This window comes from Vanessa tameamea, chromosome 18, assembly GCF_037043105.1.
Source record: "Vanessa tameamea isolate UH-Manoa-2023 chromosome 18, ilVanTame1 primary haplotype, whole genome shotgun sequence".
Lineage (NCBI taxonomy): Eukaryota > Metazoa > Arthropoda > Insecta > Lepidoptera > Nymphalidae > Vanessa > Vanessa tameamea.
The window spans coordinates 1893522-1912518 of record NC_087326.1 but is presented as its reverse complement, the minus strand read 5'-3'; the positions used below and the strand labels follow the sequence as shown (position 1 = coordinate 1912518).

Sequence of the window (18997 nt, the reverse complement as noted above, 5' to 3'; positions counted from 1 at the left end):
TTGTATTTACTTCGAAACCTATCGCGACGTGCAACACGGTGTTCGTTATATAAAGGACGTATTAATAAATACAGTGGTCAAATAGTGGAATATAAACAATAGTTTAATAAACGTTGTGATGTTTTTGATGCAAAGTTAAAAGTGAAAATGATTCGAGCTTTGACGTCTAGACGATGGTCATTACGTCGCGACAGTGAAAGGTGAGATAAATTTGTGATTAATAACTGAAATCATTGAGCTTTGCTTGATTTATTATTTTTTAACGTTTTTTTTTAATCTGTGACAATTTTAACTAGGATCGTGTGTGGGATTGGCTCACACTTTTTTAGTCTGTGCTCTTGTAGTATAAGCCTATTTCAATAGAAGTAGGTATCGATACGTACGTATCGATAAATGTAACGGAACTCATTTCCGATTTGAGTGATTTAGAATTTTGCACACGTATTGTGCAGTAGTGTAACAGACAGCAGTTTTTTTTTTTGTTACTAACTGAAGTAATGAGAGTCGAGATGGCCCAATGGTTAGAACGCGTGCATCTTAACCGATGATTTCGGGTTCAAACCCAGGCAAGCACCACTGAATTTTCATGTGCTTAATTTGTGTTTATAATTAATCTCGTGCTCGTCGGTGAAGGAAAACATCGTGAGTAAACCTGCATGTGTAATTTCAACGAAATTCTGCCACATGTGTATTCCACCAACCCGCATTGGAGCAGCGTGGTGAAATATGCTCCAAACCTTCTTCTCAAAGGGAGAAGAAGCCTTAGCCCAGCAGTGGGAAATTTACAGGCTGCTAATGTAATGTAAAAAAAAAAGTAAACTTTGAGTATGAGTTTATAATACAAACATCTTTGAAGGGTTGCACGCGCTACAAATAGCAATATTTATATTTGGAAATATTTGAAAAATACAGAAAAATATATATTAATATAATAGGTTAAGAATGGATAAGTAAAAGATATAATCTTGAAATATAAGTTTAGTTTATAAAAAATAGGTGTTTTTTATTACAATTTCATGTCTTCACCTGAACGAATAGCTGACGATAAAAAAGCTACGACGACCGATAAGCACGCCACGATTTTGAAATAAATCGTATTTACTTTTTACATGAAAGCGTATCTTTTTATACATATGATTTACGGAAACGAATATACCTCCAAATACTTTAAATTGATTATCTGTGATCAAAAACTATTATTATTTTATACGAAGTTCTAGCTATTCTTAATGTAAAGTTTTCGATTTATACACATTTTTGACGACGTCCGTGGTCGAGTAGTGTGTTCACCGGTTTTCATGGGTACGCCACTCCGAGGTCCCGGATTGGATTCCCGGCCGAGTCGATGTAAAAAAAGTTCATTAGTTTTCTATGTTATCTTGGTTCTGGTTGTTTGTGGTACCGTCGTTACTTCTGATGTTCCATAACACAAGTGCTTTAGCTACTTACATTGGGATTACAGAATATGTGATATTGTCCAATATAAAAAAAAACATTTTCTCTTCTCGTATAAAACACACGATGATCTCGCATTCATAATTTACAACAAAATACTAATAAATATTTATTAACATATATACTGAATCGGTTTAAAGGAATGTTGTGGTTTTTTTTTATCATTTGCCGAAACTTTTCGATGTCCTCCACGTTTTGCTTGTAACTTCATATCTATGTATAAGATAACAGCAATTTAATTGCTTTTGAACGATATACAATGATACGCTATTTTGTCACGTTTACCTATTAAATTTTATAATTATTAAAGTCAAATTTCCATATAACATCTTTCTGAGATTCCGCGGTGACTTTCGAGATTGTTCTCACAGAATAGATCTACAGATTCTCAAAGTGATTTGTCAAAAGTACTCGTGAGAGCGTTAAGCTTAGTTTAAAAATACGTAATGTGAAATATTAAATTTTAATGAACTCCTTTATAAATTCTGACCTAATTATTAATTCTGACCTATTACAAAAGCTTACTTTTAATGTTCCCACCAGATTACCTAGGTCAAACAATTTACACTTGTTTAATAAAGCAAAGCATCGCACAAATCTTAAACTACATAGCCCACTTTCACAAATGTACAATGCTTATGATGAATATCAAAACAGTGTCGATCTAAATGTTACGTCCATTGCGTCCATGAAAAACAACGTACTGGGCAGCAAAAATAATGTCTGAGTTGATACATCCTTGTATTTTTATTACATAGTTTTTTTTTTACTTTTATTTCCTTTTAATTAAATATTTATTTAAATTTTATTTAAATAGTTTTCAAATTAGGTTAAGATGTTGATTGTTTTCTTTTTGTGCATGCTGTGTTCTTCTTTAAGTAATTGTGACACTTAGAATATAATTTTACTTTGTTATATTATATTATTATAATCAGTGTACACATTGTTGAAGAACCAAATAAAATAAAAATAAATTAAACTAAGTACTTTAAACAGTTATAATATAGTATGTATTATGTAAGTTTTAAGTGCTTTGATAATTTGAAATGAATTTTTACTTTGCACTCAAACATTTTATATACAACTTCACTTGTAAATGTTGTTCAAACTGAAACACAACAATACTAAATATTGATGTTTGGCAGTAGAATGTGTAGAGTGGATACTTACCCAGGCCGGCATTCAAAAGCCTTGTCATTAAATCAATTGGTGATCTATAAAAAGAAGAAAAACGTATGATATAATGATGCTATGCCATTTGCAAGCTACACAAATCTTTATCGAAACCAGATAAATGGTTTATTTTAGGCATATCTAATAGTATTTATTTGAATGGAGAAATAAAACTCTACACACTGAAAACTATATTTGCAAATGAGGACGTTTGACCTTTGTAAGGTCAAATAATGTTCACCTTAGACCTTTAGTAAAAATAACCGCCATTTCATCATTTTAACACAGAAATCTTATTTCGTTTTACGTTTTAATAATTTACCATTTTATGATATCAGAAGCGCTCAGATTGACATCCTTGTTATTTCGGTATGGCTCTGACTTCTCTTGTATTTTAAATTAGAAATTCCTTTACAAGCGAAATTAATTAAGTTACTCGTAAAGTATGTACATGTAACGGATGATAAATTTATAAAACAAGTGAATGTTTCGTACTTTATTTGTTTATTAACGTCTCGTTTAGTGGGTTGTCAGGGTACGGGCTGAGGTCGAATAATATCACAGTCCCACTGCTTGTCAAAAGACTCCTGGAAGAAAGGTTTTGGGTTGTGGCACTTGTGGCAGACTTTCATTCGATTTATTCTATTTTTCTTAGCGATGAGTTAAGCACATAAAATTTCAATAATGCTTGCCCGGGTTCGAACCAGCAGTCATCAGTTGTGATTCAAGTGTTATATGTATTCAGCAAATAACTCTTAGAAGAAATAGAAATTATTCTAATTTGTTAGTTTGTTCGTATAAGCATAATACAATTATCAAACCTAAACTAGATTAGAAAAATACCTAAAAAAGTCAGCCTGCTGATCATTTCTTAGAATCATCTAGAAATAATTATTTAATTGTAATGACTAATACATTATCCTAGCAATACAGTACTCACAAACAAATGTTATAACATTTATTTAAACAAATTTCTCTGCGAATTGCTCTTGAAACGAAAACCATGTTCGCGGTACCTTTACGGCTTCGAGCTATTACGTATCGTAGGGGCCAAGGGCATTGGCCTTTTAGATAAGACACATTTTAATTTGTTCTAAGCTTACAAAACTTAATAATTTTAAATGTGCTTAATTTTTTTTTCAAATTTAATTTTCACTTTCAAATGGCATAAGTATTGTACTATACAGCCTAAATTCTTCTCCTTGAAATACCCTTTGATTGAACTGCAATAATTAAATAAATGTGACACATAATCTCGTTTGTCTTTACGCGGTGAGTTATTAAAAAAATATAATTAATTAATGTCTTATACTTATGTAATTAAAACTCTAAGTAAGTACTTACCAAATAAGTCAAGCCAATGGCAAAGCAGTAATAGAGACGCAGTGCTTTTAAGCGCTTACATACATATATGTTGTTAAGAATTTCATAAAATTCAAGCGCTTCAATTTTCGTTCCAAATTTTAAAGTAATGCGTTAAATGAAAATGCCGTGGGAAAATTTACACGAGTCGCAGGAATAACCACATCTTTTACCTGAATTTTCATTTATATATGGAATTTGTTTTTGAAAGTATGATTGCATTTTTTGGAAGTATGTAACAATGGGTCTGCCTTTCTCATTTATTAACAACATAATTATCAACACTTCTGCTGAAATTTTAACCAGAATTATGATTTTTTGTTACAGTTTGGTAGAAAATACAATAGCACTTTTACTTGCTGGAAAGGTTTTGGGCAAGTCTGATTTATCGTATAATCTACCGACAAACAGCAAATACTTAGTTTTTGTTGTGTTCCGGTTTGAAGGGCGAGTGAGCTTATAGAACTATAGGCTCAAGGGACATAACATACTAGTTCCCAAGGTTGGGGGCGCCTTAGTAATATGACGAATGTTTTGTAATTCTTACAGTACCAACAATGGTGACTGCTTACCATCAGGTGACCCGTTTATCCTCCTCCACATCAATCCTCATGTATGTCTGCGTTCTGTTAATAAGGTTTTTATACTGATCCTGTGCGAGTATCTAAAAGTATAGCATAATTTAACTAGCTTTTCTCACGCCGTTCAAAGCCTAGTGCGGAATTAATTATGTATTATAAAACAAACTAGTTGTAACGAGCTGCTTCGCTCACGAAGTTGGTCGTCCGATGTTAGACATAAAAAGTAGCCCATAACTATCCTTTGAGTTCAAGCTTGCTTCATATAATTTTCATCAAATTCGGTTTAGCCGTTTCACAGTGAAAGAGCAACAGACAGACAGAGTTACTTTCGCATTTATAATACTAGTAATATTGGTACCTATAGATTAATCGCGTGAAAACTGATGAGCGCACATATGTTGCGTATGTTGTATGAACAAATAAATGATTATATTTCCGTTACATGAACAATCACGATAATTAAATAAGAGTAATACGTACAAAGTCTAATAGATAGTCAATTGAATCCTTACGATACTTATCGAAGTATATAATAAATTATCTTCGATATTTTAGTCGTCATTTTCCTCATTGAAGCTTTAAAAGTATTCTTTATATTGACATTTTAATTAATCTTGTTACAAAATAATAATTATTTATTCTTAAAGATTTTATTTATAACTGAAATTGTTATCTATCTATATATAGATATAGATATTTTATAAAGAAACGGTGACACGTATTGTATAGACACGAGGAATAAAAGAAAACTAATAAGACCTAGTTTCCGACTTCGCATCCTTCCTGGGACACGAAATTCGTTTCTATAATAAGATTCCACCGTTATATTTTACTTGACATATTAAAAAATTTAAAGCTCTTGTCAAAAAAAAAACATTGGTAAATAAGGCATATTACTCAATACGACATTATATAAAAGATAAAAAAACATAGACATTTTATTGATTTCTTTCGCTCTATCCTTTGAGGCAGGATATATTATAATATATAATTGTACTTAACTGACATACTATGTAATTAAAATAGTTGAAATCAGTAACTGCTGAGTTTCTTGCCGGTTCTTCTCGTTAGAATCTACTTTCTGAATTGGTGGCAACTTGACATTTAATTCAATACTGTAACATGACGATTCAAAAGTGCTTTTATGAGTATGCTGGAATAAAGAATATTTTTATTTTGATATATATAATGATAGCATGTTTTAAAAAGTAATGAGTACATAAGAGGAAGTTTGATAATGGTACCGATAACCGAGAAGTTATCTGGAAACCGAGAGTCATGGTATGGGCATGTTATGAGGAGAAACGAGGACCATGTTGTGAGGGAGGTCTTGACCATGGATGTGGATGAATATAGAGGAAGGGGACAACCAAAGAAACGATAGATGGATTGTGTGAAAGACGTTATGGCTGGAAAGTATATTACTTATGAGATGACGTCAGACAGAGAAGTATGGAAGAAGAAATGCTGCGCCGACCCCAAAATAAAATTGAGATGAGCAGGATGATGATGTGTTTTAAAAAGTATTATATCATATGACAGTGAGAATGCTCATATACATATTATTGAATATATAATAAGGTTTTAAGTAAGTTGCCAGGACATAATAGACATAGATTAAAATTTAAATCAAATGAATGTTTCGCATCAGTAATCACTGATACGAAACGAATTTCTATTTGGTAAATTCATATTTCAATCGTGTTCTACAGAAATGTTCCAACCCGCCGAGACATAAATGAGTTATTAAGATTTATTTAAGATAGATGAATTACGGTTCAGATATCGTATAAATGGTATCTTAACTCCTTTCCGTTAAGCAATTAAATTTAGCATGGTAGTCGTAATTCTGAAAAATTTCAATATATTTTCTATTATAGTTGCTAGCTTTTAAGGCTGCAAGATCTCGAAGTCCTGACTTCAAACCCCCGGTCAGGCCGATGATATAATGACCTTTTCAAGTAAAAAAAAAACTTATTATTAAGACATCGTAAACAGTCCTGTGCCTCAGAAAGCAAGTAATCTCGTTGATCCGGCGAACTATTTCCGGTCGTGTCTGGTCGCCGGTTTATTAGGGAATAGAGATTAACTAGCCAATTGACCGCTGACGTTCTAAATTACATTGACTTTGAAAATATTCCCAGTGTACTGTAATGTAACTTTTTGATCTTGGATTCTGTCACTTTAATGTAATAAATTGATTTTTTTTTATTTCATTATTATACTAAAACAAATGACGAGAAAATTAATTATATATCATTTTTTATTTTTTTATTTAATACAATCCGTGTATACTTGTTTATTTAAAATCTTTATGATTTACAATGTTGTCTGACAAATGTTATACGATTAAGAGTCCTGTAATATATACTCTGTGAGTCATGAAAAAAAAAAACAGGAACCGCTCAGTAACAGTTTGAGAAGTCATTCAACCTCTGGTCGGTATAAGATTACGTAACCGCGCTTTATTATATAAGAAGAACATGGAAGGATGTAATATATTTTTTTATGGCATCAGTTGGCCGACGAACATATGGGCCACCTGATGGTAAGTGGTCGCCACCGCCCATAGACAAAGGCGCTGTAAGAAATATTTACCATTCCTTACATCACCTATGCGCCACCAACATTGGAAACTAAGATGTTATATCCCTTGTGCCTGTGATTACACTGGCTCACTCACGTTTCTTACCGGAACACAATAATACAGAGTACTGTTATTTGGCGGTAGAATATCTGATGAGTGGGTGTTACCTACCCAGTACTGCCCACCAAGTAAATATAAGGATAACAATCTTACAATTGTTCGATGATACGGCTTTGTGTAGGACCTACGTGGTATTGCTGTGTTCAGCTATGACTGTGTGCGAGCTAATGTAATTAAAGGCTCAATGTGCAGAGACAAAATTAAAACATTCACTGCGAATGCATGCTTTCCTTAAGAGAGGCAACCTTAATGTTTATCACACGACTGTAATTAAAAATGTGGTTTACATATCAGGTGTCAGAGCTATATGGAGGTTTTCTCTTGATATGTACACACCCGATCACGAGATTAATTGTAAACGTATTTTAAACACCTGAAAATTGAGTGGTGTTCGGCTGGGTTTGAACCTGCAATCCTCGGATAATATTCACGTGTTGATAGTTAAGTCTACTCTACCTCAACTCTATCCTAACCGGATAAGCCTAACAAATTTAATAATTAACTAGGGAAGCAAATATTAGCAATAGTAATTCTTTGAAAACATTGTTAATAGTCTTTAGATACAAAGTTACAATGATCGTGCTAAAAATGTTTGGGAGTTCAATTAAAATTACAATTAAAACTGTAAAAAACATTGTTTCGAGTATAGTTTATGAAAAGTTATAATTAATTCGTGTAATGGCTTTACAACTTCTGAGTAATCGCGTTCGTTCGTTCACTCATTGTCTATTTAATTCTAACCTCACGCAATTCCGTCATTGCGATATAATAACTGAGATATAATAGCCGAGATGGCCCAGTGGTTAGAACGCGTGCATCTTAACCGATGATTTCGGGTTCAAACCCAGGCAGGCACCACTGAATTTTCATGTGCTTAATTTGTGTTTATAATTCATCTCGTGCTCGGCGGTGAAGGGAAACATCGTGAGGAAACCTGCATATGTCTAATTTCAACGAAATTCAGCCACATGTGTATTCCGCCAACCCGCATTGGAGCAGTGTGGTGGAATATGCTCCAAACCTTCTCCTCAAAGGGAGTTGCCTTTAGCCCAGCAGTGGGAAATTTACAGGCTGCTAATAATGCTAATGATATAATAACTTTATAACTTTCATTTTAATTTCAACGTTTTATCGTTCGAATTTTATTCCATAAATTTTTAAACCCTTTCCAAGTCAGAGTTTTCTGTTTCTGTTTTTTTTCTGTTAAATATTAATAAGGAAATATTTGGACATTGTAATGTCAACATCTGCATGTTTCGTGTCTGTGAATTCGAGTTATGGAATTAAAAAGATAGACAGTTACGTAAAACACGTAGAATCATACAAAACCTAAATTACGAATTGTTTCATTCATAAGATACTTACTAACAAAGCCCGGCAAACGTTGTTTTGTCTGTGTATATGTAGTTATGTATAGGCGTGAATATCTGTCAAAATCGTCAAAAAAAAGTTACTAATAGTGTTATTATTAATTAGTTCAATTATCCTTATTTTTATCATAAAGAATAGCAAAACAAGACCGTTGCACAAACTCTAATCCTTTTAAAGCAAGTAATAGAACTGTTACGCTATCGATGGATAGGGATTAGTGTTAGTTAGTGTTCAATCCTTATCAATCGATATCGTTCACGACCCTGACTTTGGCCGTGAGATTGCAATGTGTAGCTGGAGGTTACACGTGCTCACTTCCCATGAATTATCGTGACACTGACACCGTTTAAAACCTCCACTGAAATATTCTTTCTTTAACTTATATCAATAATTGAGTTCTTAGAACAATGATGAAGTCCAGGGTAACTTTACAACGTTACCTGCGTTATAATGTCTCGTTAGTTTCGTGGCAAATAATTCAGACTAGTATTGAAGAGTTCGGAATAAAGTTGTATCACACGCCTGCGTCTTAAAAATAATGGAGAGACGTCGTAGTGGGTCGTATCAAATTATTGTCCAAATATATTATTGACTGGAACAACGAACGTATCTCTGCTAGTGCACACACATGTGCACTACAATATAGGTTTTATATCATCTATAATTATAATCTTGCACAAAATAATATGCCATGTAAACGCCAGTTTTGGTAATGATGATCAAAGTTAGATTAAGTTATCTGATTTAGTACAGAACTCTCATTGGTACCCTATTACGTTATCGGCAACATCGTTTAACGAAAACTCAGATAGAAAGAGAAATTAATTAATCTGACTTTGATCAACTTTTCAGAAATTGGATTATTACTGTTTAATGTAAGATTTAAATTGATTAATTCGATAGTGTGAACTCTATGGGCGAAGGTGACTACTTACTCTCAGTTGGGCACTGACTTGCAATAAAAAACAAAAATATTCCTATTAATGAAGTAACTATTGATACTACGTAGCTTTGAAATCTCGAACACTTGTAATTAATGATAGTGACGTGAACGCTCTAATTAAGTACTTCAAATTAACATACATTCAGATATCTTGCGGTTCGCCTATTAGTGTACGCCATACCAAACGACCTATTTTGTCTACACGTTTGCTATCCAATTAAACAGTGGAGTCACTTGTTTACATGGTTTCGTAATCTTAAAGGAATCTTAAATTAATTGGTTAAGTTTGCAATATATATGAAAGTCCTTAACGTTTACTATTTACCTTAACTATGTTACATTAAGCTATGTATTCGTTGAACGAATCGGTTTACTTACGTACAGTAGCATTGTCTAATTACCATTTAATTATTTTTTAAAATAATTTTTCTATTATTAAAAAAAATATTAGAAATGCTAATGTAACTCTGTCTGTCTGTCTGTTCCTCTTTCACGGCCAAACCACTGAAGCGAATTTCATGAAATTTGATACGACAGCTTGAAGGCTATTTTTTTATGCACCTGACGACAAACCCCTAAAACGTGAGCGAACCCGCGGATGACAACTAGACTGTTATATGATAACACTAGCAGAACATCTGCAGGCTTACCCGCCCGATATTTATAAACTTCCAACCCCGTGAACTTCCAACCCAGGTGAAACGCACTGTATCTTCTTGTCTATCATCATCATCATCATTATGATCCTCCTGCCCTTATCCCAATTTTACTTGGGGTCGGCGCAGCATGTCTTCTTCTTCCATACTTGTCTGTCAGACGTCATCTCACAAGTAACATTCTGTCTAACCATATCGTCTTTCACACAATCCATCCATCGTTTCTTTGGTCGTCCGCTGCCTATCTATCAATCTACATCCATTCTCAAAACCTTTCTCACAACATGGTCCTCATTCCTCCGCATAACATGCCCATACCAAGACAGCCGGTTTCCAGATAGCTTCTCGGTTACCGGTGCCACTTTCAAACTTCCTCTTATCTCTATCCCTTCGCGTAACACCACACACTCCTCTCAGCATTCTCATCTCCGCCACATGCAATTGTCTTTCAGTCATCCCTTTTATAGCCCAACACTCTGATCCATATAGAACAGCAGGTCTGACCATGGTCTTATAGAACTGCCCTTAAGTTTAAGGGGAATACGGGGATCACAAATTGTTCCCGTAACCTGCCGCCATTTCATCCACCCTGTGTTAATCCTGTGCTTCACCGTTCGATCCATTTCGTCATCGCCTTCGCAAATCGCAGAACATGTATACAGTCTTCGTTCTTATTGATTTTCAAGCCAACGTTCTATATTATTCAACTTTATCTTCTTGTCTATATTTTATGTATATTGTACGAGGTTTTTAATATATTTTTTTTTTCATATCTTAGGTAGATAATTGGTCACCACTAGACATTAAGACATGGATATGATATATTAGACATTAGCATTAACAACCTGTAAATTTCCCACTGATGGGCTAAGGCCTCCTCTCCCTTTACGGAGAGGGTTTCGAGCCACGCTGCTTATTCCACCACGCTGCTTATTCCACCACGCTACTATTAAACATCAATCCCATACCAAATTTTAACCTTTCTTAATTTTTACATCGCCAATGCGCTATCATCCTTGGTGACTGAGATGTTGTCTCTTGTGCCTGCAGTTATATTGGCTAACTCACTCGAAATAAAACCTATCCTCATTTTAAATGCACTTAGGTTTCTCTTTGTGTTGCTATCACAGTGGTATCATTATGATATATTTATCAGAACTCGTCCGTTTTTGTTAAGGTGGAAAACGTATTTCAGATCTCAATTAAGTTTCTTTTTTAAATAAATAAATATCTAACCTATGAATATTATTGACCTCTGAAAACTGTTACTATATGTCCTAATAAATGTTATATTGTTGCAGTGCGAGCCGCACTTGCGGGGCGGAGGGCGCGTCCGAGCAGGAAGCGACGCCGCCCGCCGCCGTCGACCTGCCGCGGACGAGGGACGGTGAGATTGACTATGACGGTGAGATTCATTACCACTCATTCATTACCTTCTTTTCGTGGAATAACACGATCGAGTGCCGCATGGATCACGTGATAGTAAGTAGTCACCTTGGCATCCGTCATTGATAACAATAGAAGGCCCTGACATCAACATTATCATATGAGCTTTGGAGGCTAATATTCATATTAAACTCTTCATACGTATCATCAGTTTGCATGGACGAATTCACCAAGAATGTGGTTCAAACACAACGATGTCACTACGCACGGTATACCAAGTGTAGCCGTAGTATGTGCTACTAGTTGTCCGTCCCGACTTCGTACGCGTAAAATTCTACTAAGTCACTTACAACCCCTACCTTAAAGTTTAAGTTGAAAGGAGTAACTATGCTAAATTTCAAGTCAATCGGCTCTATAGTTTCGGAGACCTCGTTATGAGTTATTATTATTAAAATTAAAAGTCAGGAGTTTAAGTGAATTTAAGACAGAGGTTACGAGAGTTGAAAGAAGTTAAAATATCACGCCACATAATGGCATATGAACGCTTTCTACATTGTACCGGAATGACAATCTATTCCGTGAATTGGGACTCATGCTCACTTCATTAAACACGCGTCACGTGACAGGAATAAAGCTATTCCTGTGATCGGATAATATCTCCAGCGAGCCGTTTCGTTTTTAGTTAACGATTCAGTTTGTTTACAAACTAAATTTGTTCAATTTTTTATCGATCAAAGTTATACCAAATTTGAGATGGATATAAAAAAAAATGTCTTCTACGTCGTCACGTCAGGGGAAGATGTGATGATTTTGAAGCTAATTAAATATAAAATATCGTACGGTAAAATCGACCACGAAAAACAAAAAATAATCAATTCTTTTCACAGTATGAATTTAGTTTCTTGTTAAGCTTTTATATTATTCTAATAAAAGCCGACACTTGTGTTATCTCTATATCATCATAATCCTCCTGCCCTTATCGAAATTAATTGTGGTCGGCGTAGCATGTCTTCTTCTTCCATACTTCCCTATACACATATATATGTATATATATAAGATTTTTTCTAGTATTCTTTTTATTAGGACGACACAGTTAATGAAACACAATTGAGTTTCTCTGTAAAAAGAGATTTATTTGTTTAATTTTACAATAAGAAAGAATAAAATAAAAGTTTGTATTTACCTACGAATTTTTACAAAAATAATATTTACATACCTGTAAAAAGAGAAACGACATTTAATGTTTATTTATTAACAATGTCTGTTCCTAAATCACAAGATACTTTATACTTTACTTTTTACAATTACGAGATTGATAATATTTTTCATGGCTAACAATATTTAGTTGTCATGTCACTGCGCGTTCGATGACGGTTGATGCGCGGAATTCAAATTAAAGAAAAATACATTTTTTTCTTTACATATATATAAATAACTGTCAGATAAGTTGAACAGTATAGAAATTTATCTTCTTCAGCGCCAGCTAGCGTTGAGATAAAATTAAATGAACGGTATAAATCTTCTCCGTAATAAAATATAAATAACGGGTGATTCGTTTAGACCCTTTTTAAAGTCTGTGCAGTACACTTAAAATGATATTTGATGGCGTATTCTTTATAACGACCTGAAAGATCTAGGTGGTCAGTCGACAGGTTCAAAACAAGAAATGTTGTGCTCACCAATTGTTTATATGATTGCTCATAAAGCATCTTCTTTTCTTAAAGGCGCTTTGTGTCTCTTCGGTTGCGTACCATCCAAAAACGTATACTGAGACTCAAATTTGCGGATGGTGTTGTCAATAACGGTATCGGAATATCGGTGGTACACAGCATATGTTTCTTGAAGTGCACGCAAAACGTTTCTACCAGAACGTTGATTTCCGTAATACAGATGAGTGATTTGGGGACGTTGTTGCGGTCCGAATATTCTCATGATGAACTGTCAAACCATAATAAAAAAGAATAGTATCCTAGAGCTATCACCAGAACACTGTAAATAACATTTCAAAAGAAAAGCTCTAAATGATTCAGCAAATCTCATGGTAAACGGTCGAGGTCCATTGATTCCATTTCATTAATTTTGTATTACGGAACTGTTAAAAATAAGAAAAATTGGTTACCAATTATGGTTTCTTTTCTGTTAGCAGTTTATCAAGCTTAGTGTAATCGTTATTTCAAGCTTTAGTTGCACGTATTATGTGAACATCCATTCCCTTAATGGATTTTGGAAGTGGCATCACTCGGCGTGCAAAAGCCACCAATACTATTAGCCTAGATTAAATGTTATATAAAAACCCTAGTTGTCCATCCCGACTTTGTACGAGTATAATAAGGATTAATAAATCATAATAACATACATAATCAGCCTGTAAATTTCCCACTGCTGGGCTAAGGCCTCCTCTCCCGTTGAGGAGAAGGTATGGAGCATATTCCACCACGCTGCTCCAATGCGGGTTGGTGGAATACACATGTGGCAGAATTTCGTTGAAATTAGACACATGCAGGTTTCCTCACGATGTTTTCCTTCACCGCCGAGCACGAGATGAATTATAAACACAAATTAAGCACATGAAAATTCAGTGGTGCCTGCCTGGGTTTGAACCCGAAATCATCGGTTAAGATGCACGCGTTCTAACCACTGGGCCATCTCGGCTTGTTCAATCAAGATTACTTTTTTTTTTTTTGCATAAAGGAATTTTTAAAAGGCACAGGTGCAAATATCTACGGACAAAGAAATAAAGTTCTCGTATGTATGTATAGCGAAGCAAAAAAATGATATGCGTTCGATCGTGATAATTATAACATATAAAAAATACACGCAACATACTAGCGTATCTGCGTAAGTGTGTTTGAAAGATGTTCAGAGTGAGATACCGGATGCGAAGTGTGTTCTTACGGCATAGCGCTGCAGCTTACTTAACCCAATTTCGAACTTAGCGTGTCGATCTGATCCTTTTCGTTAAACTTCATCCAAGTAGACTTAGCTTGAAACAAGAAATTTACATTGGAACAAAGGAATGTTAAGAATAGGCAGATCTTGTGAATAATTATGTTTTTATCTTTCAAAATTGTTTGAAAAGAATTTAAGAATTCATTTTAATAATTAATCGTACCGATATCAAGTAATTATTTCTAATTTTATATATTTTTCAAGAGAACGTCTTTTCTATTCTAGCTCTATACGAAGATGACTCAGACAGTGACCTTGGATCTATGGAGAACCATGGGTCCGTTGTCACGCATTTGCTATCACAAGTCAAAATCGGCATGGACCTTACTAAGGTAAGGAATACGTAAAGTAAAATGCAATATACAAATTATTCCTAAGAATAGATCCCCAAGGGACCCCCACACTATCTACAGCCCCAGGAGATTTCTTTCCATATAATTTACTGATTTCTCTTCGTATATCGCAGGTTGTGCTTCCAACGTTCATCCTGGAAAGGCGATCGCTACTCGAAATGTACGCGGATTCGTTCGCCCATCCCGATCAGTTTGTTAAGTGAGTTACGTTATTTTTATGCCAAACAAATGTCTTTTGAAAAATAAATTATAAATTTTCTCAGATTTTTTTCTCGGAATAATCTATATTCTGAGCCATAGTAATTTTACATTCAATACTAATTTGAATTAAGTATAATTTTATTTTCAACAAATCGACCAACTATAGTAAGCGTTCAAGTCGATACACCGGTAATGAAATCTGTCCCTTGTCCTTCCGTCTATGTTGAAAGGAAATTTACTATGACTAAATCTTTAAGAAGTACCTAACCACCCATACGACCATATTAATATCAATAATGTAAACTCTAATGTAACCACAATGTTCCAATTAAATGGATTTAGTACCTATAGAATAAAACACATGTTTTTGTATATTTCAGGATAGTAGACATGCCAACACCCCGTGACAGAATGGTTCAAGTTGTTCGATGGTACCTCAGCTCCTACCACGCGGGTCGTAAGTCGCAAGTAGCGAAGAAGCCCTACAACCCTATATTAGGTGAAATATTCCGCTGTCACTGGGATCTCGACGGAGAATCCGTAGAAAACAACCCCGCAAAGGTAACTGTTCTATACCTTACTGGTTTGTCGATGCATTCGACGCATGCAAAAAATTTATAAGTTGGTAACACTATAATGCGAGTATTGATATTTATAATATTGGTATTATGACCATCGTTATTTGTGAGTACACTCAGTCTACTAAGCGAGGTTATATTTTATAAAAAAAAATTGAATTGAATGAAGAAAGCATTATTTTTATTGCAGCATGTCAATTAATAACCAATAATTCGTTAATTTGTGGTAAAAAATAGCCCAAAAGCCTTTTAAGTATGGGTTTCTCCTGTAAATTATGAGTTATTCTTTTTTATTTTCAGCAAGAAGTAGGCGACGGTCCCGTTCCGTGGTGTTCGCCGGATCAACTTTCCTTCGTGGCTGAACAAGTATCTCACCATCCCCCCATATCAGCATTCTACGCGGAGCATGTGAACAAACGCATACAGTTCGACGCCTGGGTGTGGACTAAGAGCAAGTTCCTTGGACTTTCCATAGGCGTCCACAACATCGGCAGGGGGTTGGTGACATTGCTTGACCTCGAGGAAGAATATACTCTTACCTTCCCGAATGGTTACGGAAGGTTAGTATCGTGTTCGTCAAAGCCTTTAAACACAGACTATTTTTAAACTTGCTTGAACCTCTAGCCTCCTTGCGACAAATGTACGTTAGTCACTAACTATACCAATCTTTAGCTCTCACTTTTAATACTGCGTCTTCGTTAATTATATCTTCTACGTGATATATCGAAAATTGTCCAGAAAACTAGAATATACATTTTACGAATCAAAACAGTAAAAAGACAATGAAATTTTAGGAAAAAAAATTATTGCTCAAGTGTATTCATCTTCAAAATTATCGCTGAAAACAAGCTCATTATTTGTATAGGAACATATTTGACGATACGTAATTCAATATTTCAGATCAATATTAACGGTTCCGTGGATAGAACTCGGCGGATCGGTGGTAATCGAATGTCAGCAAACAGGCCACAAGGCGAACATCGAGTTCCTCACGAAACCCTTCTACGGTGGTAAGAAACATCGCGTGACGTGCGAAGTGTTCGCCGGCACCGAAAAGAAGCCTTACTACACCGCACAGGGAGAGTGGAACACGAGGATGGAGGGGAGATGGACTGAGAGCGGGGTGAGATGATGCTATTAGTATCGATGGTTATGTACATTTGGAACCTATAAACACGTATTATCATATCTAAAAATGCGCGGAATGAAGAGGAGAGGCCCAGCAGCCCCGTTACCGTCCGGCTACTGCGTATACGTTTGAACCCTAGTGTCCGCCCGCAGCGCAGCGAGGTGCTGTTCGACGTGACGAACATGAAGGCGCGGCGCAAGCGCGTGGCGCCCGTGTCGCGCCAGGCGGGCGGCGAGTCGCGGCGCGTGTGGCGCCACGTGACCGCCGCGCTGCGCGCCGCCGACACGGACTGCGCCACGGCCGCCAAGCGCCGCCTCGAGCAGGCGCAGCGCGACGCCGCCAAGCGCCGCGCCGACGCCGGCGACAAGTGGATCACGCAGGTGCGCTGACAGTTTTACGTGTCAAGTTGGGCTGGAATTCGATTATTCTCTAATAATTGGGCATCATTTATTCATCGATCGTAGTCGAATTTGCATTTTATTGTAGTCTATCAAAAACGTTGCAGCATTGAACTTCTTTATCGGGCTTAAATCGAATTAAAACTAATTAACTGTTTAATTATTTTATGTGTATTATCTGTAAGTAATATCTATAACACGAAGAAGCACAAAAACATTAAGATTTACTCCGTAATAGAATTATAATAGTGTATAAAGTAGAAGGTTGTCCGTATTTGATGGTCAGTATTATGTTTCAGTTATTCAGCCCGAAAGGTGAGGAAGGCTGGGAATACAACGAGCCGCTGAGCAAACGGACGGAACGATCGAAGTCGCCGGAACGCAAAGCGCCGGAGAACGAAGCCAGATAATGGACTCTACTCTCCTCCTAATTATGGACTTAAATAAAATACTATTAAGGTAGAAATTTCTGCGTCACAGTTTATGGAATTTAGCAAAACTAGATAAATATAAATTTTCGTTACGTACCAACGTTTATCGCTTAGTGAAAATGTGAATCGAAATGAAGTGAAGTGTGAAATTGTGAAAAATTAAAAGAAGTGGTGATTGACGTGTAATTTCTGTAAAATCAATCAAATTTTTAAAACGACACGTTTGCGATGACGACTTTGTATTTCATCAACTGGCAACACAGAGACGAATGTATTTCAAGCCTAAAAAATATTTAGAAATAAATCTTATATCAATAAGGTATATAATATTAATACATTTTCGTGAACAGTTTACATTTTATTATTAAAATCGAATATTCCGCATTTTTCACTAATGGCCTATAATAATTGATTTGAGCAATAATTGTAAATATTTATACCTAATAAAGATCTTTTTTGCTTTGTAACTAAGTAATATTAGCAATCCGAACGAATGAAATCGCTTTTGCGTGTTTATTTACGATTCGAGTTTTATGTCGAAAAATTATTTTAGGCGCTTTTATATAATTACCTATTATATATTATTTTTTTTATATTCTTCGTTCCATAATTAAAAAATTTTTTTATCTGTACGAAAACGTACGTAATTTATTTTTAATAGAGATAATTTTACTAAGTATCTAAACACGCAAATGATTACGTAGAAAGACAAGAACGAATGAAAGATGGAAAGAAAACGTTGTGTTATTGTATATATCTCACAGATTATAATGATATATTTAAAAAATATATATATAAGAACGGCATCGATTTTCAATGTTGCCATGTGAAATTAATAGTTCGATAAAAACTTCTTTAAAATATAAATTTTCAAATCAAACGTTTTATTCGAGACGCGTTCCCATAGAAAAGACTGACATTGTGAACGAATTGAGTTTAAAAAGACGTGACGACATTTAAAAGAATATAATTATATCCGATCACATAGACTTATTTAATTAAATTAAATAGCTATAGATACCATGTTGTATATTTAAATAAAAATTTAAATTATTTAACGTGTTTTTAATTATAAAAAAACATTTTATTCCACCTTGTGAAATTCATACCAAAAACTTCGACTTGGCATATTTTAACCTTTACATAGACAGACAAAAAGTCACCTATATTATTTTTAAATTCATAAATGAATATAATGCGAGGTTAACGCGAGCACCACGCCACCATTAGTGATCATAATGAACGAAGCCTGGTTTTTGTATTAAAAAAAACGATTCGTTATGTTTACGGATAGTAGAAGTATCTGAATGGCGTTTACGTTTTT

General features: G+C 34.9%; 1 protein-coding gene across 3 annotated transcripts in view; it reads left to right on the top strand.

Moving 5' to 3' along the window:
• The window catches only part of LOC113400992 (oxysterol-binding protein-related protein 9), an 86472-nt gene extending 67741 nt beyond the window's left edge, over window positions 1-18731 (top strand). For 2 of the 3 annotated variants that reach the window (XM_026640689.2, XM_026640687.2), the window contains 8 exons: window positions 11550-11653; window positions 14809-14915; window positions 15050-15135; window positions 15518-15698; window positions 16016-16275; window positions 16616-16838; window positions 16997-17224; window positions 17542-18731. In XM_026640689.2, coding sequence (XP_026496474.1) covers window positions 11550-11653; window positions 14809-14915; window positions 15050-15135; window positions 15518-15698; window positions 16016-16275; window positions 16616-16838; window positions 16997-17224; window positions 17542-17652 — 1300 coding nt within the window. In that variant the 3' untranslated portion in view covers window positions 17653-18731. The remainder of the gene's footprint in view (window positions 1-11549; window positions 11654-14808; window positions 14916-15049; window positions 15136-15517; window positions 15699-16015; window positions 16276-16615; window positions 16839-16996; window positions 17225-17541) is intronic. The other variant, XM_026640688.2, reaches the window with a different exon arrangement.
• Window positions 18732-18997: the final 266 nt, after the last annotated feature.